The sequence below is a fragment of the Podarcis raffonei genome, chromosome 1 (genome assembly GCF_027172205.1).
Source record: "Podarcis raffonei isolate rPodRaf1 chromosome 1, rPodRaf1.pri, whole genome shotgun sequence".
Lineage (NCBI taxonomy): Eukaryota > Metazoa > Chordata > Lepidosauria > Squamata > Lacertidae > Podarcis > Podarcis raffonei.
The window spans coordinates 57,841,918-57,866,443 of record NC_070602.1 but is presented as its reverse complement, the minus strand read 5'-3'; the positions used below and the strand labels follow the sequence as shown (position 1 = coordinate 57,866,443).

The window sequence follows — 24,526 nt, the reverse complement described above, 5'->3', positions numbered from 1 at the left end:
CAAGGCCTTTTCGGTTGTGGTGCCCACCCCGTGGAAAGCCTTGCAAAGTGAAGCAAGTCAGGTCCCATCACTGAAATGTTTTTAGGCAGCTAGTAAAAAATGACAGTTGAAAAAGTTTTACCTCATAGTTCTCTTTTTGCTGGTATAGTAGTGTAAGCTGTTCTGGATTTTGTAATGGGGACTTGGCTTTGATGTCCATATCTGTGATTTTAATGGGAATTGTAATATAGTTTAAAACAATTTAATTGCTTTGTGTTTTGTTTTGTTTTTTGTTTTTATATAACTCTGCCAGATCGTTGTTCGGCATCGTTTATCGTCGGAACTATGACAGTATCTGATCATCTTCAAATTGCTTTGTGTTTTTGACTGTAAACCACCTTGAAAATACATATAATAAGTAAATAAGAAGTGTAGGAATAAAAAAGGAGACTCCACCTAACAGTGTACACCTCTTTATAATCCAGTTTTATGGAAACAGGTTTAAAATGTTTCTTCCTTTTATCAGAAGTTTCCAGGGTGGTGTATGAAAGTGTGAAAACAATTCACACAATAAAATAAAGTGTAGAAGAAAAACAAAAATAAGGAAGGGAAAGCAGTTCCAACTAACATTTCACCTAAAGTATCTGAGCCAAAAGGATGCTATAAACCACATACTGGGATAGCGTACATAAAGTTCTCCAGGAAATGAAATATGAATATATATAACATTATTATATAAACCATTTAATTGTATCATAAACTTGTTGCAGGAGAAGCAATATTACTAATATCTTCCAAAATGCTGACAAATTGGATTATGCTATTGGCTAACTAATGGAGAGATCTTTGGTATGGATTTACAACATCCATCCCCAGATGGTCACATTTAGATTAACATCTTATGCGATCCATGTAGGAAGCAGAAAACTGAAGGTTGTAGATAACTCCGCTTTAAGGTGATTTCTAGAGTAAATGTTGTAACATGAAGAACATTTTCTACCACTACAGGATTGTGGAGAGGTGTCTATTTATAGCTTTCCCCCCTGTTGCAATGAACTCAAAAATGAGTGGATGATTCTAGTAATTAACGACCTCAAGATTAATATAGACCCTGCATTTGATTGATTGCATTTCCCTGGGCACTGATCATCTAGTTCAGCAATCTGGTACTATAGAACGTAGCACTGAAATAATTCAGGAAGGAAATGTTAATTACTTGTTGAATACCAATAGTGCATTCAACCCTGAATTAAAAACAACCCCCACCCCCAGACACACAGTCCCTAGCTCTAAACTATTTAGAACCGTCAAAGCTACATTATCACTTACAACTTTGGAATAGTTTTAGGTTGCAATAAAAGGATGCTTTCAGACATTGGTGGCAGCCCGGGTCTGGTTGACCAGAGCTGCTGCCAACAGAGCAGCACGCAATGAGATGTGGGGAGGAAACAAACCCCAATCCCGTACTGTGTCAGCCTGTTCCTTTTTATAGGCTGCAGCTGACCTGAAAACAAGCTTGGTCAGCTAGAGCTCATAGAAAAGAAAAGATGACATGACAGAGTGAACACTGTTTATATTGTCTCTTTTTTCTATCGTATGCTGAAAGTGGATCCATGTTGCCACAGATGCTTGGAAGGATATCTGAAACCATTCTGTATTAACTTAGCAAAGTATTTTAATATCACTGCAACACTTGCTAGTATTACAAACACATGCTATTACTCTCATAGATATGAACAGAGTATTTTTTGGGGGGGGAAGGTCATGGTTGTTTTTGGAAGTCTATTAAAAGAATGCAAATCATTGCTGAAATTGAGGGTGGGGAAAGTGAAGCTTTTATTTTCACACAGCAAACACTACAGGTATGGTTTTACCAACGCCTGAGGAATTCTGCATCTGTTAAAGTAGGATTTTCATTTTTCTTGTTAAAAATATGCGATTTTCAGTTTTAAGCAGGATTGATAATAAAGCACTAAACATTCTAATTGGAGAAGCATTCCGTTTTTCCAAAAACAACATTTGATAAAACAATTTATCAATGCAAGCTCTTAAATGTGAGACTTTCTTAAAGAAACAAAAAGACCAGGGAATGTTGAGGGAAGTGGCCTAGAAACTACTTCTGTTCCAGGTAACTAAGATGATATTGCATAAACTAGTGTAACACTGATGCACCATTCAATTGCACACACACATATTAATGAAGACTTGCATATGACATAAAATTCTTAAGTACAGCAGAAAATAAGATTCCAGTTCCATTGAACGAAAAGGAAGAAGGAAGCTATGCTACTTATATGAACACACCTTACTGTTTCTTTAAGGCAAGTGTCACTAGGTGTGTATTCCAGAATCTAGCTTTGTAATTTTAGTTGCTAGCTGCCTACAGACAACAGCAATATTTAGGGTTGGCAGTCTGTAGGGAAGCAATCCCAAACAAGCACATAGTTAAGCTAAGAATGAGGTAGGTAGTCAACCTGTAACTTGTTCGGAATGAGTCAGAACAGAAGCATTACTGAAGTAGGTGGAACCTTACTGAGCCTTGAGTTACCACATCCCTTCTAAATAGGCAGTTGCTTTATCAGCCTCCAGCAATGTGGTGATAGCATGACCCTGAAGCACCAGGTGCGCAGCCTGGGAGTCATTTTGGACTCACAGCTGTCCATGGAGGCCCAGGTCATTTCTGTGTCCAAAGTTGCTGTCTACCAGCTTCACCTGGTACACCGGCTGAGACACTACCTGCCCACAGACTGTATCGCCAGAGTGGTGCATGCTCTGGTTATCTCCCACTTGGACTACTGCAATGCGTTCTACGTGGGGCTACCTTTGAAGATGACTCAGAAACTCCAACTGATATAAAATGTGGCAGCTAAACTGGTGACTGGGAGTGGCCACCAGGACCATATAACACCGGTCCAATAGGATCTTCACTGGCTCCCAGTATGTTTCTGAGCACTTTAAAGGTGCTGACCTTTAAAGCCCAAAATAGCCTTGGCTCAGTATACCTGAAGGAGCATCTCCACCCCCATCGCTCAGCCCGGACACTGAGGTCCTCCTCCAAGAGTCTTCTGGCAGTTCCGTCACTAAGTGAAGTGAAGTTACAGGGAAGCAAGCAGAGGGTCTTCTCGGCAGTGGTGCCCGCACTGTGGACGTCCTCCCATCAGATATCAAGGAGATAAAGAACTACGGTACATAACTTTTGTAAGACATCTGAAGACAGCCCTGTATCACTATGTTTTTATATGTAATGTAAGCTGCCCAGTGTGGTTGGGGAAACCCAGCCAGATGGGAGGGGTAATAATAATAATAATAATAATAATAATAATAATAATAATTCCTTCCTGGATCTCCAGATGTAATTTTCTTCTACTAAAAGCATAAGGGAGGTTATTGTGGTCTACTCACTGCTGATTTTAGAATAAAATACACTGGCATGTTTTTTTTAAAAAAACAAACAACACCAAATACATACACTGACACTTATGCAGCCAAACCACATGATCCTATGATTACAAATGCCAACAGAATCAAGTTTGCTTATGAAGTTCACTTGGTTTAGGACAGCACAGCTGAAGATTAGCCAGTGATTTTTTTTTTTGGCCTATTTTATCTTCTTGTAGTTAAAGGAGGATGTCTTAAATGAGTAAAATATTTTTGACTGGGTTTCTACTTCAGGAAAAGCTGAAACTGCTCCACAAACATGGGCTCAATAAGCTTCTGTCCAAAATAGGTCATTATAAACCAGCCTATAACCTGCTTGTCTTCACAAGGATAGTTTCTTGAGGTGCAATCACTGTCTCTTTAGGTCCAGATTGACTCATCTCCTATCCAAAGAAGCACTGGCCAGAACTGAATTCCAGTCCCTTGATTGATTATCCTAGATATGAACTAGAACATATTAGACTTCCTGAAAGCAGGCACAGGAGTGTAAAAGCATGCTATCAAAGTGATAAGAGTTGTAATTGGAAAATTCTCTCATCAAATTTATATCCATTATTACCAGATTTACACTGCCACTTTATTATGGACCATTGGAAACGGTCCTAGAGCCTGGCGTTCTAACCGAGTTCACAGAAATGAACTGGTGATCCTTTCTTTGAAGAAAATGATCATCACATATAATACAACTGATTATAATTGAGCAGATATTATCTCACAAAATATAAAGAAAAGCAAGAGTGTGAAAATTCAGATAAAATAGCAAATCTAGAAAAAGGAGCATAAAGAGATACGGAGAACAGATTTTAAGCCATATTTAAATAGTACCCGTTCTCTCTACAGGCATATCCCTATAATGTTGTATTGTAAGCATTCAGGTAGCATTTTATAACAATGCAGTTAGCAGATCCAAAAGCAGTTGTCCAATCACAAAAGACAGTAGTAGTAATCACACACACACACACACACCATCAGTGTTCGAAACTCCCATTGTTCTAGGCGCATTTTGCGACAGGGGATTTCATTAGCGTGAACAGTTTCTGAGCCTAAGATTTCAGATTAAAACTACAGAGTAGAAGGACCTTTTTCTTCCTCCTCACTTCCAGCTACTCTCTGAAGACTGGAGAAGAGACCCTCTTAAAAATATTAGGGGGTGGGCAGGGGAAGGACTAGACCATGTGAAAAATTAACATAATATTTTAGGTACAGTTCATGCATTTTCAACTTTGTATTCTTGCTATAAAAAGCACTCCTAGACATTCTGTTGTTGCACCTATAATGTAGGTTTAAGGTGCCTTTTAGCTCCTAGCTTTCATATCTCAGTTTCTAAACACTGTATATACCAGTAATAGCGATAGTAGCTAAGCCTATATTTTGACCCCCACTTTTGAAAAGTAATGTCTGTGTGAAAGTACACAAGCTTATATATTCACGTATAAAAAGTACAAAAATCCAGGTTCCCCTCTTTTCTTCCCATCCCCTAGCAACTGCCTATGCTAAAAATAGCACAAATATCCAACAAGTATGATATACCAAACTTTGGGATAGGGTGAGAATCACAAATTCGAAGGAGGCACTTGGAAACACTGATTGGAAATGGATTCAGTTAGACATTCACCTAGACTGTCTTCAGAATGAACAAGTCACATTTTCCTGTCCACATCCTCAGGTACCCCAGGCTGAGACCGATCCAAGCATAAGTGAGAATGCTTCATTACAGCCATATTCTTCATTACAGTAATATGCATGCTCAGAGGACTGCCAAATGGTGAGGTGTGTACAAATGATAAATTAGTGAAAGCTGTGAAATTCCAAATTTTGTAGCAAAGCTCTGATAGGACCCACCACCATCCACTCTCTGCTTAATGAGAATCTACTTCTGAGAAAGTTGTTTCTAACCAGGCAGGAGAAACTGATATTTGTCAATATCTAATTTGGTTTATGTATAAACCACCAGGTAACATGGAAAAAGGATGGCTGAAATCTTGATTACATGTAAGGGGTGGTTTGACTTACAGACAGGCCAGCTCATCCTTACTCATTTTTGAACTGCATTTGGAAATGGTGTGTAGCACACTCATTTTTTCCATCTTTTGTCACCCATCCAACCAGTCAACCACAGTCTTACAAAAGCATCATTCCCTCCCTCCAAGCCACTTTGACACAAGTTAATGACAAAGATGATACCAAGTGATGTTCACATCAGCTTCAAAAGGTTTCTGGTTGTGTACACACCAGGTGTTGTTGATGAAATGGAGATGTTTTTACCCTATGCAAACATATTCACACCAAATTAGGAACGGCTTAAGAACTCCAATCAGTGTGAAGCTGGTTTGAGAAACAACGCATCACACCGTAGTATTTTATAACCAAGTGCAAGGTACATATGCATTTTGGATAACATTGTGTAAACACTGCATAAAACCCCAGCACTGGAAATGCAGTGAATCCATAGTAATCGGGAGTGTGAACACAACCTAAGATGACACCAGTGGCAAATGTGAGTACAATTCCCTACATGTTTCCCACCTTCCTGTCCTAGCAATCCACTCCAATCATGTCAGAAGATACACTGTCCTTTCTCTGCCCCCTTCTGGCCAAAGAAAAACAGCAGAAACTATTGAAATCCTTTACCAAGCTGTCAACAGCAGAACTGTATAGCACACTAGTTCTGAGCCTTGCACCTCTCTTGAGCATCAGGCCTCTCTCAAAGAAGGTCTTTTGCATTGCCCTTATAACTGAGCAGGGTCTCCATACAGCCCAACAATAGAACAGTACTAAAACACTTCCTCCCAACTTAGTTTCAAAGAACTGACAGCTTCTATCCTCCACCAGGCCTTAAATTATCTCATCATATAAAAAACAGCAGTGCCTGTACAACTCTCTGCAGTCATTGGAATACCAATTGTACAATTTTTCAATTGCCTTAATTTTAAAATGTGCAAAAGTACTAACTATCCAAAACAGGCTGTGGAAAGAGAAACATAATATGCAAGAAAAAAAAGGACAAGACTTAGAAAGAAACATGAGACAATCTCTCAAGAGCAGAAAACTGTATGACTTATTCACAGGTCCTCGGGTTCAAATACAAATATAGTACAATTTATTCCCCAAGATTCTAGACAATTAACAACAAAGCCTTATAACACTGGCTTCCCAACTTCCTGTGTCACATTTTGTTTGCACACCAAGTGCATTTTTGAAGAAATCAAATGAAATGCAGAATTGTGTGCTCTTTTTAGGCAACAGCTACTAGTCAGAGAGCAAATTTGGGTGAAGCCAACAGCCTGTGAACAACAGCATCCCACTAGTCCCCCTTCCGAATGCTAAAATTGCCAATTAGGAAACTCCCCTAGGTAACTTGTTTTGCCACACATAAAAGTTCACCACTTTGGAGCTGGTAAATTGACTGCTCAAGTAGTTACACAGACCTATCACAGATTGTAACGTGTATCTCTTTTCAAACATTAAGAAGCACCACAGATGAGGTGATTGGTACGTGAATAAACTGGCTGAAATCCAGACACTGCACATTTGCTGAGCATGAAGTTTCTATTATTACCAGATCTTTATAGTGCAGTTCTGATAGCTCAAAACAGTGATTGTAATAACTTAGTGATGCTTGGAAATATCTGAGGGAATATTATAGGTCCAAACTGTCCCTCCAATACACAGTTAACAGTTCCAGGTAGCAGCAAATTATAACTAGCTCCCAGGGATTTGTTACTACAAATGGTAACAATGAAGCGTAAACCTGCCATTGTCTTACAAGAATCCAGGTTGTTAAAAACATTATATTATGCAAAAGCTGCCTGTATTAGTTTTGACATCTGGATCTCTTCTCTAAGATAGGAAATTTTACCCTGACAAGCTTTTCCTTGGCTTTCAATATATTTGAACATTCTGCCTCTTTTCATCAGCATATTTTTTCCATTTCTGTTGTCTCTCTTTCTAGATGAGAGGTGGCCAAAATTACATGCAATGACATGATCAAACACTTAGTATATCTAGACACCCAGAAGCATTTGTATTGTTTTACATTCCTTTCATAATGCATAATATTTTGTTCTGTCTGCACCCCCCATGCAATCAGCTGATAGCCTTGAGGAGTTTCCACACAAAGACTCCTTCTAAGCTGGTGTTAGCCAATTCAAAATGTTTCCATGTGTATGTATTTGTTGCTATTTTCTGCCAGAGTTGCCCACAGTCCCACTTTCATGAAAGCCTTCACAGTCTGCTTTTGAAAGCACTGTCTTAAAGTGTTTGCTTCTATGTGCAAATGTTGCTGTTAATATATTTATTTATAAAAATGTGTGTACAGTCGTACCTCAGCTCCTGAACACCTTGGGAGTCAAACGTTCCGGCTCCCAAACAATCAAAAACTGGAAGTGAGTGTTCCGGTTTTCAAATTTTTTTTGGAAGCCCAACGTCCAGCGCAGCTTCCGCTATTGTTTCTGGTGTGTCTGCGCAATCAGGAACCAATTGGAAGCTGCTCCTTGGTTTCTGAACGTTTCAGATGTCAAACGGACTTCCAGAATGGATTCCGTTCAGCTTTCAAGGTACGACTGTATACTGCAATTTCAGGAGGGGGGGAATCAAATAAATCTACAATTATAGTACAATAAAAACCCACTGAAGGAAAATGTGACAAGAAATGCTTTGTTCAGCCCACCTGCATTATGCAATAAGCCACATGCATGTCCTGTGCTCCAACTAAATACATATAGTAACAACTTCAGCTAAATTACAATTTGTCAAACAATCACTATTAATTTCAATTTAATTTACTCAAATACATGTGCGTCACTCAAGTTGCAGAATCTGAAGCACCTTCTCTTGCTTCTATTATTATGTGGTTGCTGCAACCCAGAAATACACATGTGAAGTAATAGGGACTAATCAATGGGGCCTCTCAGGCTAAGATTGATAGAATGCCAGCAAAAGAAGCATATCCTGCTGTACAGAAATGGAATTATTTCAATTGGCATTAGGATGCAAATCCAAAAAGGGGAACTGACAGAAGAGAAAAAACAAAAAAAGGGAAGCATCTTGAGATGAAAGGCGAAACAATGGGAGTAGAACTGTAGGGCCTGTATTTTTGTTCCTCGTATGGATTCCTACAGAGGAGCAACTTTCTTAAACATCCAACGGTCATGAGTAAGAGACCACCCAAAGATGATCCCCCAGACCTTACAACTAGAAATGACAATAGTGTGCCCCACAAGGCCTCAAGCCATTAGTGCCCTGGTGAGGGAAGAGAGTGCCTTGATAACGCAAGTGCCTTGGTTCAACCAAACAAGACAATTTAGAGTACATACTGGGATAAATCTTTGTTTTCTTTCAAAAGGTGTTTGGCTGCTCTCTGTTCTAGTGAAAGGCATGGTAGAACAAAAATAGCTTTGAGACAGAAGGGAAGTTGAGGGTGCTCACACCTTTTTGAACTCAGAACACCAAGCCAACACTTACAAAATATTTCAAGTATGAAAAAAAATGCAATCTCTTACCTTGAAGCATCAAAGCTGTCATATGATCCAACAGTATAGTGTCTAAACAATTTCTTTGTTCTGTCTGCTCGAGTTTCTGTTCAAAATGAAGACAGAATATACTTAATTAAAACTTTCAATTATCAAGAGAAATAATCATGTGCTCTCTTGTTTCATAAATTACCGTTAAACTTTTTTCTTTTTATGGGGGTAGGGACTGGAGGAAGAGACTGCTGTCTCTTATCAGTGCTGTTGTCCCAATATTTACTTTTATTAATTTAGGCTCCTACAAATACTACACTTACTTGTTTTTATAAATATTTATACAGAAATGTATAAAAAGAAATTCCAAATCATACTTAAAAAATAAATATGCAGTAAATTAATTCATGTCTGAGAGACATGCCATAACACATAAAAGGGAGCATTATTGTAAAATATCCTTGAATTTTTGACCCAAAGAAGAGTGCACTACTCACAGCTTCTGTGTGGCCTGAACATTCACCACAGTCAAGGCAAAAGCCCGAAGGTTGGTTTTTAAGGCTTAACGCAGCTTGTTGTACAAAGGGGGTCCACTTTAGCATTCCCTCATCCCAAATGACTCCTTAAAGCAGAGGTATGGCCTCTTATGGACTAGGTGGAGGATTTACAGAACTGTATGTCTGAGTCCAAGTGTTACCTTAGTTTGGGGAGGCACAATTCCTTTGCTCAGGAGCTTCCCTGTCCTTCGGGGATAGCTTTAAAACACAGCTTTGAAGGCTTTTGCACAGCTATGTGTGAGTTCAGATCAAAGTCCGTGCCCTCCCCCACAAAAAATAAAATAATGGAAGGAAGTTTTAGGAGCTGTGTGAAAGTGATAAGGCAACATGGTTATGCACATCACATGCCAGTACACGTGCCAACAATATTAGTGAGGAGACATCTCCCAGGGGAGGCAAGCTTTTTTCCTGAAAGCTCTTGAAGAAAGCTCATAAGTATCAGGCTAATTCTCAGCTGTCCAGTTTGCCATCACTTGTTTTAAAGTGTGGAGTCACATAATGGCCAGTCTTTAAGGTGAAATCCCACTCACCCACTGTATTCATTCTGACAAAACCTGTAAACTCTAAAATTATTATTTGACTCTTTGGAGGAATCGGTTGCAGCAGCAAAGTAATTTCTAAGGTATGATCTCACCCTTCTATTATCGTACTGAAAGTGGGTGGGAGCAAACGCAACATGTAGTTAGAAGCAGTACTGCTCAGCTACCTAACATGTATAAAGCAAGCATTCCACAGTGTTCATTTCAAACTTCCTTAAAATGCATTTGCAGGATACTGTATATTACTAGCTGGGGGGGAGGGGGCAGCGACACACAGAATCAAAAGGATGAGACAATAGTACATAGCTCTTGGACTCATAGTACATAGTACTTCCAATCTCTCTCATTAAATGGAGATGCAAAGAGATAATGAAGGGGGGCAGGGACGGAAATAAGGGAACTCTCTTAAAATCAACTTCAGAAGCTGTGTGATATTTTTAAATATAATTTCTTATTAAGGGTTTTGGAAAAGGGCAGCGTTAAAAAATCATGACAAAGACATAGGAGAAACTCAAAAATCGCAACACAGTTAAGTCAAAGAAAAATTAAACAATGATCATTGCCTCTTCTAATTATTCCGTCTCTTTTCACAGGAGCATGAAGATGCAGGAAAGAGTTCCAGAGATACCATTTCACTGAATTCAGATATCAAGTCTACCTCATGTGAAGAATTCCGCAAGCTTGCGTATCTTGCTGGTGTATTTGGGGCCACCGTTCTCTCATTTACGTATTTAATAAAATTAAACAAAACTGGATAAAATGTGCTCTTTTTTGTCAGTTCTCTGTTAAAATTGACTTTTTGGGTTAGCGTTTCTGAGATAACTGGTAGCCATGCTTTTTTTCCCCATTCCAAACTCCTGCCTTGGTTTCTTCCAAGTACTTCCAAAAGTGTGTGGCAGTCTTGTCATCAGCAGATTAGCAGTTAATTATTTATTCTTGCATTTTACATTTTTACCATACCAGGTATTTAGAATCACTAAAGTGGAGGTTGATAATCTATACTGACGAGTAATCTGGGGCATTTGTTCAGATAACTGACTCCAAAAGCCTGTTAGCAAAAATGCCTCAATGGAAAAGGGTTAATAAACTTCTCATCCAGCACAAGTACAATCACATTTTTAAAAGTACTTAAAGAGTGAAAACAAAACAAAACAAGAACCACATCTTTACAGGAAATAAAACCAAAATTAGAAAAAGCATAAACACCTGTCTTTGGGATATTTCCAATATAGTTTTCCCATTTGTGTAACGTAAGGACTTCCGCCTGCACAATGAAACTTCCTCTCCCCTTCCTGCCCACCCCCATCTGCTCCTACATTTTGTGAGTTTCAGTTTGTCTGGATTTTTTGGAAGAGGGAAAGGGCATGCTATTGTTTAATTATAGCTACACTAAAATCCTGGATCGTCCCATTTCCATTGTCTTCCAGGAGTCTGGGGAAATTGAGCCAGATTGTGGAATTGTCAGCCTAGTAGGTTTTTAAAAAAATTGATGTCAGACATGTAATTACATTACCATAATCCTTTCCCCACCCCCACCTCACTCCAATTTATCCAGTCTGATGTCACATGATGTGTTAAGCAGCTGACCCACAATGTGATTCACAAATCGCCCCCCCTTTCTACTCTTATAGCAAGTACACAACATTCTGCTGTTCCTTGCTCCAACGTAAGCAGATTTTAGAGAAATTATTGTGAATAATGAGTAATTTACAATAGTATGTTGTTGGCTAAACGTCTTACCAATACAGTAAGCATCACCCTAATAAATTATCAAACACAGTCGTATTAACCGTTTGAAATCTAGAATACTGCTCTTAAAACACAGACAAGAGCATGCCATTCCTTTAGGGAAAACATATTTTCAACTTGAAAGGAAACCAGATTTACATCTTTAAAAGATACCTTAACTATATAGCTAAAAATGTACTGCTGTATTTGCTCCTGTTCTTAAATTTTGAACTCTTGTTAACCCTAAAGTTGGAATAGTTCAATGAGCAATTTCTGAGATGGAATAGTTATAGAAAATATTAAGCATAGCAATTGACACCCAAGGCTACCACTAACATTGATATCTGTAGATTATCTTGAAGTAATTTACTTGAGAAAATAAGGAGAGTTGGGGAGGGGTTTGTTTTCTTATTTGCTTTTTCCCTTTCTAGCGTTTGCACTGCAGTCCATTTCAACAGCTGTATGCTAGTCACCAAGGAAACTACTGTGGGCTGATCTTTGATTGGATATGTTGTCAGTGTTGCCAGAGTTGTGGGCAAAGTTTAGTGGAAGAATGTGACATACACTTTATATATTTCTGCAGCAGGAAGCAGAATAATAAGATTGCCAAAGGTGAGGAGGACGTTTTGTGTTTTAATTGAATTAAGTGGATTAACTATGGCACAGGCACACTTGGTTACTTCTGTATTGTACACATTTTGGAATAAAAGCATGTATATAGCACTCTGCATAACCCCTCATATCAGGATATCACACAAACAAGTACTTGAGAAGAAACTGTGTAACAGCAGAAGATGATTTATAGAATATTTTTGAACAAGAAACTGTGAGCTAAAAATAAAATAGATGTATTTTCATTGAGTGGGAAAGAGGATTACGGGGTGCCAAATGTAATGCACAACTGGTGGGTTAACATACTCCCACCGCTTTCAACTTTCTGTGGCTACTGGACATGCTTAGTCCTCATTTGGTTGTTGGGAAGGAGGAGAGTGCTGCCTTTAGATTTGAATTTTAAAATGCAGCTTTTACATGCATACATGCATACAGTACATGTATGTATGTATCACTACAAACTAACTACAAACTATGCTTTAAAATATAGTAATACATAAAGGTTTATTTTTTTATTTGCAAATGTAACAAAAACAGCTAATAAATAATAGTTCCTATGGTAGCAAAGGGACACGGGTGGCACTGTAGGTTAAACCACAGAGCCTAGGACTTGCCAATCAGAAGGTTGGCGGTTCGAACCCCCGTGACGGGGTGAGCTCCCGTTGCTCGGTCCCTGCTCCTGCCAACCTAGCAGTTTGAAAGCACGTCAAAGTGCAAGTAGATAAATAGGTACCGCTCTGGCGGGAAGGTAAATGGCGTTTCCGTGCGCTGCTCTGATTCGCCAGAAGCGGCTTAGTCATGCTGGCCACATGACCCGGAAGCTGTATGCCGGTTCCCTCGGCCAATAAAGCGAGATGAGCGCCACAGCCCCAGAGTCGGCCACGACTGGACCTAATGGTCAGGGGTCCCTTTACCTTTACCTATGGTAGCAACAAAGTATGAAAGCAACAACACAAAGCCCTAGTAAACTGGCATTAACAGTAAGACTTATTATATTAGCAACAACAGTGGGTTATGTAAGTCCTTCTGCTGGCTAAGAGACATATACTGCAAGGGTGGAAGGACAAACATCCACCATCTCTCTCCTGGTGGCTTGAAGATCTCACTGCCCTTTCTGCATCAGAATGCACAGTTTATAACCATCAATTTCATTTAGGTACCTATTTGGACTGCCCCATCTGCCCCTCACCAGGACCATTCTCTAAATAATAATAATAATATTTTATTTATACCCCACCCTCCCCGGTCAGAGCTGGGCTCAGAGCAGCTAACACCAGTAAAATTACAGTAAAAACATAATGGGGGGCGGGAGACAATTTAAAATACAGTTTAAAATGCAATTTAAAATGCAGCCTGATTTTAAAAGTAGCTCATAGATCAAAACTATAAGGGGAGGGAAACATAAGGGTCAGACTGAGTCCAAACCAAAGGCCAGGTGGAACAGCTCTGTCTTGCAGGCCTTGCGGAAAGATGTCAAGTCCCGCAGGGCCCTCTTGTGACAGAGTGTTCCACCAAGTTGAGGCCAGTGCTGAAAAGGCCCTGGCCCTAGTTGAGACCAATCTAACGACCTTGGGGCTTGGGACCTCCAAAATGTTGTCATTTGTAGACCTTAAGGTCCTCCGTGGGGCATATCGGGAGAGGCGGTCCCGTAGGTACATGGATCCTAGGCTGTATATCCATTGCCGGAAACTGCAGGAGGGGGGAGTGATTGCTCTCTGATTGGGTCCTGCTTGCAGGTTTCCCGCAGGCATTTGGTGGACCACAGTGAGAACAAGCTGCTGGATTAGATGGGCCATTAGCCTGATCCAACAGGCTCATTTTATGTTTTCTACTGCATAACACCGTCACATCTGTAATTAAAGGAATATGCATTACACATCCCATCCACTCACTCAGTCGTTCCTTCTGCAAATACTGGCGTAGTGGAAGCATTATCACTTCAACATCAATCTGAGGAGCACTAGCCCATTTGCATATGCTAATTGGTATGTATAGATGCAAATGGTAGCATCTATACATATCAATTAGAAAATAAACAAGAAGTATCAAAAGAAAACACAAATTCTGCTGCTTGCTGTCAGAGCTAAATCTGATCTATAAGGTGCCAAGAGTATTTTCCGGGACAGGACACTGTATGTGAATTGGACTCCCTACCCTACCCACAAACAATTGGGGGAAACTGCTGTTTTCATACATATCAAAACTAAAACGTGTTTTCTAACATCTAACATGAGTTCATTTGCTCTCGGTCATTCTGTGACACACCCTTCCCCTCCGCTTGCCATGTGACTATTGCATAAGTCCCTAGGGAAAGGTGGGAGTCAGGGTTTCACTGGCATTGCTTTACTATGTGTCCAGCCACCTTTTAAGGAAAGATAATATTTTAAATTAAAAGCTTAAGGGTTTTTTTTTTATTTTGAGAGAGAGAAGGAGAAGCAGGAGATCCAGAATACAGAACAAAACACTTGGTGCTTTGGGATAACCCAATAATGTCTTTGCTGAGCATGCACTGTATACCTTTGCCACCAGTTGTTCCCATAGCTTTAATGGGGCAAGTAAACCTTAACAACTTTTGAATTTTTGCTCAAAATTTTGCCAAACCAGAGAAAGTGTGCCTTCATTGACAAGCCTGAATGAAATACATCGATCGATTTCAATAAAATGGAAAAGCAAAATGATACGCTTATTAAAAAAAAAAACTAGGGAGAAGAGGTCAATGTGTCAATTTTCACCATTTTGTACCTGTGGCGATTTTTATACAATCACTTTGAAATTTGGTGCATTTGTTACCTTATCAGGTAGATCATATATGTCAGGTGGCATTTTATAAGCTGTAGAATTTTGAGGCTTATAATAATGTATTTTTTTACAATTACCCGTATTTTTCGCTCTATAGGACGCACCTGACCATGGGACGCACCTTGTTTTAGAGGGAGAGAACAAGAAAAAAAAATCTCCCCCTCTCTGCTCAGTGCCCCTTCAGCGAAGCGGCAGGAGAAACAGAGCCCCTTCCATTTCTCCTCCCGCTTCGCTGAAGGGGTGCTGCGCAGCTCTCCCTCTCTGCTGAAGCCAGGAGAGTCTTGCTCCTGAAGCCTTTGGAGCATAGCGCGAGGTCCCGCTGCACTCCAAAGGCTTCAGGCAGCTATCCCTGAAACCTGGAGAGTGAGAGGGGTCGGTGCGCACCAACCCCTCTCGCTCTCCAGGCTTCAGCGAAAGGAACACGTAGCCTCCGGAGCGCAGAGGGAGCGCTCCCTCTGTGCTTTGGAGGCTTTGTGTTGCTATCGCTGAAGCCAAGGAGCCTGCATTCGCTCCATAGGACGCACACACATTTCCCCTTAATTTTTGGAGGGGGAAAAGTGCATCCTATAGAGCGAAAAATACGGTATTTTCTTTTACTGGTTGCCTTAAGTAAAGAGGGCTTTTAATATCCACAGAGTAAAACCATAATTATATTAATATATTAAAATTAGATTACACTTGCTACTGCAGAAAATGACATAAAACACTAAAAGAAAAAAACAGTCTGAAAAATTAGTTTCCATGGAAAGCAAAATGCTTTGCCAACTTCCAGTGATGCCTACCCATTTGCAGAATGGTATTTATGCAACAGGACTTCTCTCCCCACTGCGACAGCCCTCCTTGTGCCCTCATAGTCTGCTCCAGAGGGTCCCTTAACCCTCTGGGAAAGACACAGGGGGCTGCAGGAGGGGAAGAAGTCCTATTGTGCATACAGCTGCTTGATCACAACATATTGGATCTTAACCATTCTCTAAAATATATTCCATTCAGTTTAACTTTCATATGGAGCAGTATGAATGTTATGTGGCCAAATGGAACAGAAGTTTGCAAATAGAAAAAACAAATAAGGTATGGAATTTTTTATTCTTGAAACTTTTGCCAATTTATAATAACCCTCAATATCCAAAACCGCTGACATGATAGTGATACAATGGCGTTTACCTTATTTGAAATGGCAGCAGAACTACAAAATTAATCATGGCAGACACTAGTGTTACGCAAGAGATAAAGGTGATTTTTACCATTTGTAATGGTTGTAGAGGTTTTAATTTTGGGGGAAACCAAGATGAAATTTATGAGATTAAAATAATCGGAGATTATCTAGTCTGTCTCATTAAATCATGTTTAAATTGATAGTTCCATAAAAATGCATGTATCACTGCTGTGCACATTAACATCTGAGAGGGTGACATTAATCAGGCAATGTAAAATGAAAACAACTTATTATAGTTCATTTAACTGCTTCCCAAACATCACCAAGACAATATCATTGTATAGTGGGCTTGGAAATCAACTATTTATTGTATTTCAAGTATAGATAATCGGTTTTAGAATGTGTGGTTAGCATTTCAGGGGTTTTTTTTGTTAAAATGTTTTTATTTATATATACAGAAAGTTTACAATTAAAAAAAAAAAGAAATCCAGAGGCAGAAGATCATTAAGTGAGAATTTTTAGGTCCTCTTAGAATTTCACAAGTTCATGCTTTAATGTAGGAAAATATATACAAACTGCATGTAGAATGCATGTAGATGGAATCACACCTGCTTTCATTGTGCTGGAAACCATGGCTGGCTGTAGCATTCAGTATGAGTTATGTAACGAAATAGCACAATGAAATGCCACCACAGAGTGAGTTCACATGTTGGAAAACCCAGCAATTCTCTGTGCGCACGCAGCAATGCACAAAGAAAGCAGTATATGACTCAAGCACACACAGTCCATCTGAGAACATGATTCTGGATATCATACGGATAACAACGTTGAACCCCACCTAATTAGAAGAATTCTATCCTATCAGGATTTCTCCCAAGAAGGTAGAGAAGAGAATTTGCATTAGAAGGCATCTATTTTGACTGGTAATTTTCACATTAGCTTTGCTTCTGAAGCAATTTATTGCATACAATACAATTTTCAGCACCCTAAAGTTTGGTGCGGAAAACCAGATGAAACTTTGCTTACTTTAGAGAAAAAAACTATTCTACAAATAAAACGCTCATACTTGAGGAGGGCGGTCAGAGGTGCACCTCAATATATAAACCTTGGGGTACACACCTATCTCTTATTTTATTTTCAGCACACTGAACTGTGCCTGAATATGGCACTTAACGTTTTTGTTCATATACAAAAGAATAATGCCATCTATCAGATATGAAATTGAATGGCGCCTGCAGATTCAAGGTTAACTCCCACTATCCATTCATTTTTTACATATCATCCATGACTCTACTAACTGTCATACTTTCACAGTGAATGGCCAATTCACGCTGATAGCATCCTGTTATCTCCAAATCCAACATGCCTCAAAGTGAACATTTTAATTATTCCACTGACAACAGTCCAGCTGAAGTGGACAAGATACCCAAGTCCTGTCTTCTGGTGAGAAAAACAAACAAAGCAAATAAAAAGGGCAAAGAACAAGGAAGGGTTGTTATTTAGATATAAAACAGAGTGTGGACCAGGTAATTTTAATTTTAATTTTACATCTTCCTCCTCATTGCTTAATTTGCAATAAATGCTACTGTCTGATTAGGATACCAACAATCAAAATTTCATTTTTACCACTAACCATACTTTAAAATAGTGGAGGAATCCATTATTTTACTACACTGACTGTATATGGTTGGTTATATGAAATATTGGAAGGGGCTCATATCTATAACACTTCAAATGATTTATTGTGAAATGCATATTCAAGCCATGGATCAGAGAAAGTACAAGAGTAGATGTACTGGCTCCTCCCCCTCATCACCACTCCAAGCACAAACTTACAATCTATACTACATGTCAAAATACCTTCTAAACTCTTATTTTCAAAATAAGATACAGCATGAGACACTAGTGCCTGCAGGAGGCAATGAAAATGCCACCTATGCATTCAAGAATTTGCCATAATATTGGGGATAAAAAACAATGAACAGCAGTTTTTTCAAAATGAAAAGCCTCTTTAACATGAAGCGGTAAAGATCTGTATAAGAAAATAGTAAAAATGTATCGTATGTATCATACGCTAATCAAACAACTTGTTTTAGGAAAGCTAACATTAGAATATTCATTAGCAATTCTGCCACAAAGCTGCATTCCTTGTATAAAATCTAAAAGGATGTCTGAAGCAATCTTTAAAGTAACTATATAGCTAACATGATGACATAGCTACTACTTAACTGATTAGTGTTCAATAATTTTTCCATTAAGAATATTAAATGTAAAGTTTACTGCACATTTACAATGCAATCCTATATGTACTCAGAGTTAAGTTCCATTGAGGCTTAGTGCCTGTTAAGTACTATAGAATTGCATCTTTAGTTATAAATACATATTTAACAGTCATTATGGTAGTTTCCTAAGATTGTGAAGCTACATTCTGATGTGCAATATATTGCTGTCAATGAAAGGATTATTAATTTTAGTTAACTTCAAACTCAGTAACAACTTTCAGACCCTGCCAGTGTTATAGAACTATGTCACAAATGCAAACACATTTTGTATTTATTTTCTTTAGATTTTCATCAGCCAAAAACATTGTAAGACTGTTGCTCTTTTATAATCTAGAATACTCTGAAGTTAAACCAGACAAAGAAAAATTGGTTCACGTGAATAATATAAGCACTGGTTGGGGGTGGGGAGAAAATGGTCCATGTGACAACTGAGATCTATTCAAAAGTGACAAACCAAACATGAATACTTGCCTATACTTCTGAGTTGATTAACGTGTCCTAGATAACTATGTTTCACTCCAAAACAGATTGTCATAACTAGCCACAAACAACATATTAACAGTTCTATCCAAAATTGTGATATCAAAAATTTTAAACATAAATGTGCAAAACCCTAAAAACCATCAGTTTTTTTAAAAAAGAAAACACACCTTTTTGTATTTTAAAACCTATAAAATACTCTATAATTTTATTTTAGATTAGAAGCAATTATACCAAATAGTTAGAGAACTATGAGTCCAATCCTATACATGCTTACTTGACAGTAAATAAATTAAAGGCTGTTGGCATTAGAATGCAATAATATACAAAATATACACAGTAGAGGTGTACATCACTATGAAATTTTACATCTAATTTTCAGAGCACCTCTCCACATTTAGACCACATAGACACACACATACACTTATACTTTTCAAAGTTACACAATACCTCCAAAATGAACTTTCTTCTTGAATCTTGAATTTTCAGCCATGATTTCTAACCTAGATGTAACCATCTCAGTTGCGTTTGTTGTGTATTTGCATCACCATCAACATACAAAACCACATTTCCCAGGTTTCAAGTTACTTGAACTGAGTTTTTCAGCCCTATTGTGAATATAGGAATTCTTTCAAGTAAAAAAAGGCTGTTTTAGAAAGAAGGAAAAACGTCTTCAAACTTTTAAATCCATCTTGATACTGAATATGACAAGGACCTTCAGAGATCAAAACATCAACATAAAGCAAATTGTTTTATGCTCAGCAATAGACTCCATATCCCTCTAGTTTCACACTGTACCATTGGATTTTTCTCCCTCTTTTATTTAAGGTTTCCATGGAAATGCATCAGTCACTAATCTAAATAAGTGCGGGTGAAGGACGCCTGAAAACCTAGAGCAATTACGCATGCCATTAGAGAGGAAAAAGAATGATTCAGCCCAGCTGTACTGTGTTACTAATAGCTATCGTTTCTACATTTTGGTTGCTCGACGCCAAACAAAATCTGCTCTAGCAGCTTTGAAAACCCACTCTGCTTGCCCTGTCTCTAACACGCCCATAATAAAAATAACCTTGATGAGTGCATGTTAGGAGTTAAAGCACTTCAGATGCAAATCCTTTCTCCTCCCACAAATGCCAAATATGCTTGTTTTGCCAGGGCTGTAACACTGTATGTTAATTTCCTCCAGAACATGAGGTTATTTTCAATCCACTAGTACTACAAGAAAGGAGGTGTTTGCTTCTTTGATCTGCATTAAAAGATCTCCAAGCCCTGAATTACAGCCATTTAAATATAAAAAAACTGAGATGCAAAGGATGTCATTTGTGTTAGTTAACCCAATTTCATTGTCACTGACTGTATATCACCGTAATATAGTTGAGCTATAGTATCCAATATATTTTTATTACAAGGGCATAGGAGTGCTTCCTCTGGTATTTGATGGAGAAAAAGAAGTACATTTCTTTCATTGGGGCAGATGCAGGAAACCTCTGGCCCTCCAGATACTGCTTAACTGCAGGCACAGGCAAACTTGGCCCTCTAGATGTTTTGAGACTACGGTTCCCATCATCCCTGACCACTGGTCCTGTTAGCTAGGAATGATGGGAGTTGTAGTCCCAAAAACATATGGTGGGCCGAGTTTGCCTATGCCTGGCTTAACTACCACTCCCATCCCAAGGCCAGGGATGATGGGAGTCGTAGTTCAGCAACCTCTGAGGGTTCAAAGGTTCCCCCCACCTGATTTAAGTGTTTAAGGCAGAGCTTTCCACTTTTCATGTCGGTGACACACTTTTTAGACATGCATCGTTTTGCAACACAGTAATTCAGTTCTACTAGTAAACCGAAGGTTAAACTAACACAGCTGATTGTCAGTGCTTACAACTGAGTTCAAAACAAATGGACAAACAAAAATGATCATCCAACATAATTGTGGCACCAGGTGGGCAATCCCACCCATTTGTCAAAATTGGCCTATTATCTCCACCCCTGGCTTATAGAGGGGGCTGGTAGGGTGCTTCTCATGCATTTTTTAAAAAACCTCCTCTCCTCCCTACATCATATGGAGAATTGTCAGAAGATGTAAAAACTTTTTTTTCTCCCTTCACATTCTCTAGAAACCTCCTCACCCCATAATATATACAGTGGTACCTCGGGATGCGAGCGGGATCCATTCTGGAGCCCCGTTTGCATCCAGAAGCAAATGTAACTAGTGACGGCACGTCTGCGCACACATGTGGCGCTTTTCGCTGCTTCTGCGCATGACATCATTTTGAGCATGTGCACATGCGGCGAAACCCAGAAGTAATGCACTCTGTTACTTCCAGGTTGCCGCGGAGCGCAACTCGAACACGCTCAACATGAAGCATATTCAACCTGAGGTATGACTATAGTTTCTTACCTACCCATCACCCTCAGCTCTCAAGGCAGGTTACAAAATTTTTAAAATACAATATTAGAAATAATTATTTCAGAATTAGAATCAAGAGTGTTCTAAAATATATATCTCAGGTGTCAAAGGACAGGGTAAACATGTGCATTTTAGAACTTCACAACAAAGTATGTTAAGGCTTCAGGAGCATGGGAATGAAAAGTTGTGTTTTATCCCCCCTTATCCCTACCAAAAACATCCCACTCCTGAACAGCACTACAGTGCTTCTATTCAACACCAGATTCAGATATGCTTGCTCTGTCTCAAAGCAAAACACCAGAATGGTGGCAGGCCATAACCCCCTTTCCCAATTAACTCTTGTGCAATCTCACCACACTTTCACGTGTGCCTCCACATTCCTATAATTTTCTCAGCAGAGTCCATTTGACCTATTATTTTTTCCTCCATTGCCCAAGCTGACAATACCTTCTTGAGCTCTAGTTATAGTCTATGCTTCTCTCAGTGTAATCACATATGCCAGTCTATTTCATAGAATTAAAATATTCCCACATGTAATGAAACGGAACCAGCCAAGTGTGGCAAATAGGTTACAAAACCTTTATTGGCCTGAACCAGAACCAAAGGAATAACTTCACTGACAGCTGAACTCAAATTGAAATTAAACCAAAATTTTGCAGCTTGACTTCCTTCATTTGAGGGTTTCCTATAAGTATACTAGTTAAGATTTTACATAATTTGAACAATAAAAAATAGGCTTGATAAATTATACTAAGGCTCATTAGGGCTCTTGAGGCACTGCCTTTATGCAATCAGCTAGAAGAACTGAAAGAGTGACTCAATAAAGCACTTAATATAGTACTATTCCCCCCCCCCGTAACACTTGTTCCTATGGCCAGGATTCTTCTATGTTTACCCAGATGTAAATTCTGTCCTGCAAATGTCTCCTAAAACATTAAAATTCATTTCTGGTCGCTTTGAGCATTTTGACTTATTGCTACTGACCATGACAATTATCATTCAGAAACAAGTAATAAAGGAGATAGATAATGCATGCTCATCACAACAGCTCACTGACCTCTTTCATTCATTGCTCCCCCATCTCTGTCCCAAATATATACATTAGAATAACTATAATGTTCATTTAACAGATTTGAGTATTAGGAAGTCAAAGGTCAAGTTACCTGTCACCATGGGTTCCTCCATTTCTATGAATTCATCTCTTTTTAATATAGATCTTCTATAGTGAAGGTGCGGTACTAAATAGCGACAGATAAATGCCTATACTGGATCTCCCCCCCCCCAATAATTGGGAAAATTAACACATCCCAATACACATGATTTTCTGAAAGAGATGATTACTCCAAGTGAATAGATTTCATCTTATGGATGAAGCCATTTAAGCAGTAACAGAAATGACAATAAAATCGGGCCCAAGGACAATATCTGCAAACAAGCATCCATTTAACCATATTACATCTGTGGATCACAGTGCTCTGCACAATCAATGTAAGAGAAAAATGAGCATGAAAGTAGACAGGGGAAAACATACCAGTGTGGTTAGTATATTGGTAACCAAGGAACAAGAAGTACAAACTCTGAAAACGTTTATAAAGAGCAAAATGTTTTGCTAGACCAATATATTGAAATTAACATAAATGGCAGAATTACTACTACTACTACTACTACTACTACTACTATTCAATCTAAGCTGAAAGCAGTTACATTAATATACAATCATAAAAGCAGATAAAGCAATTACAATTACAAACAAGGAAAACTGTTTCAACTGGAAGAGAACAGTATAAATTCAGCAAAAACAGATGGGTCCCACAGAACAAAATTCCTGAGCTATCAAAGGCCAGGATAAAGAGGGGCAACTTCAGCATATGGCAAAAGCTGTGCAATGAAGATGCTACACTGTGTGGGGAACCTTTGGCCCTCCAGATATTGCTGGTCATTTGTCATGGTTACTGGGGCTGATGGGAGTTCAGAAATATCTGGGAAGCCAAATGTTCCCAACTATGTTAGACACATCTCTTTAGGGCAGGAATACCACAATTTAGGGGCTGTCACAGAGAAACCCTCTCCTAGGGTGCCATTGCCCACATTTCTAAGAGTGGTGTTACCATCAAGAGAGTCACTTCTGCAGATCTTAACACTGTCTTAAAACAGGTTTTCTATGGGTTCTAAATGGAACTCCAGCCAGTAATATGGCTGTTGCATTTTAGACCAGTTGAAGTTCCCAAATCATCTTCAACAGCATGCCCACACAGAGTACATCACAATAGTCCAGTTTTGAAGTTGTCATGGCATGGAGAACAGTGGCCCAGTCATTGGAATGGAAGCATTTACACTCCATAATCTATTCTTTTCTAAAAGGCTTGCTACAACATTTTACATATAAACTAAAGATGGAGGGCTTTCCCCATGGTGATATTATCTAGTGACAGCTTAAACTAGTGTAGTCCAACTGAAGTTTGCAGGACTATACTAGCATAAATTATGACGGAAGTATCTCACCCACTAGTATAATTATTTTCACTACCATCTGGTTTTCATGTCACAACAAGTGCTCATACAGAATCTAATGAAATCCTTATAAGATCCATTACTTACTGGCAAATTTTAAAAACTAGCAGATCTATTCAGAAAGCCTCTGTAAATGACGGAACAAAGCTTTTGCTCATTCTTCAGTAAAAACAGTATCCTTCATGCAATATAATGATCCATTGATAAAAGAGACTTTTGTTATCAGAGCAGTAAAGGAATTAAGAAAAAACCGATCGGCAGAAAATATGGATAAATGAAATATATGCTGATAATGTTTTATCAAATATAGTTTAAACAAGCAAAATAGGGACAAATACATTTATACAGTGGATTGCAGTAAATCACCACTTTCACATGCAAAGTCTATTCCAATCAGCCCCAGCCATCATGCACAGTTGTCTGGGGTGATAGGAGCTGTAGTCCAGCAACATCTGGAGGGAACCACATTGGCTAGTCCTGCAATGCACATCTACTCAAAAGTTAGTCCCATTTAGTTCAGTTGGCCCTACACATAGGTAGAACTGCAGCCTAAATGCAGCTGCTTTCCCCTCCCCCTCCAAT

The 24,526-nt window shown here is 38.9% G+C and overlaps 1 protein-coding gene across 9 annotated transcripts in view; it reads right to left on the bottom strand.

The window, feature by feature from the left end:
• Positions 1-24,526, bottom strand: part of SHANK2 (SH3 and multiple ankyrin repeat domains 2) — a 343,276-nt gene that overhangs the window by 149,538 nt on the left and 169,212 nt on the right. For 8 of the 9 annotated variants that reach the window (XM_053388521.1, XM_053388455.1, XM_053388493.1 and 5 more), the window contains one exon: positions 8,919-8,994. In XM_053388521.1, the coding sequence (XP_053244496.1) occupies positions 8,919-8,994 (76 nt within the window). Of the gene's footprint in view, positions 1-8,918; positions 8,995-19,479; positions 19,763-24,526 lie in introns of those variants that run through there. The other variant, XM_053388506.1, reaches the window with a different exon arrangement.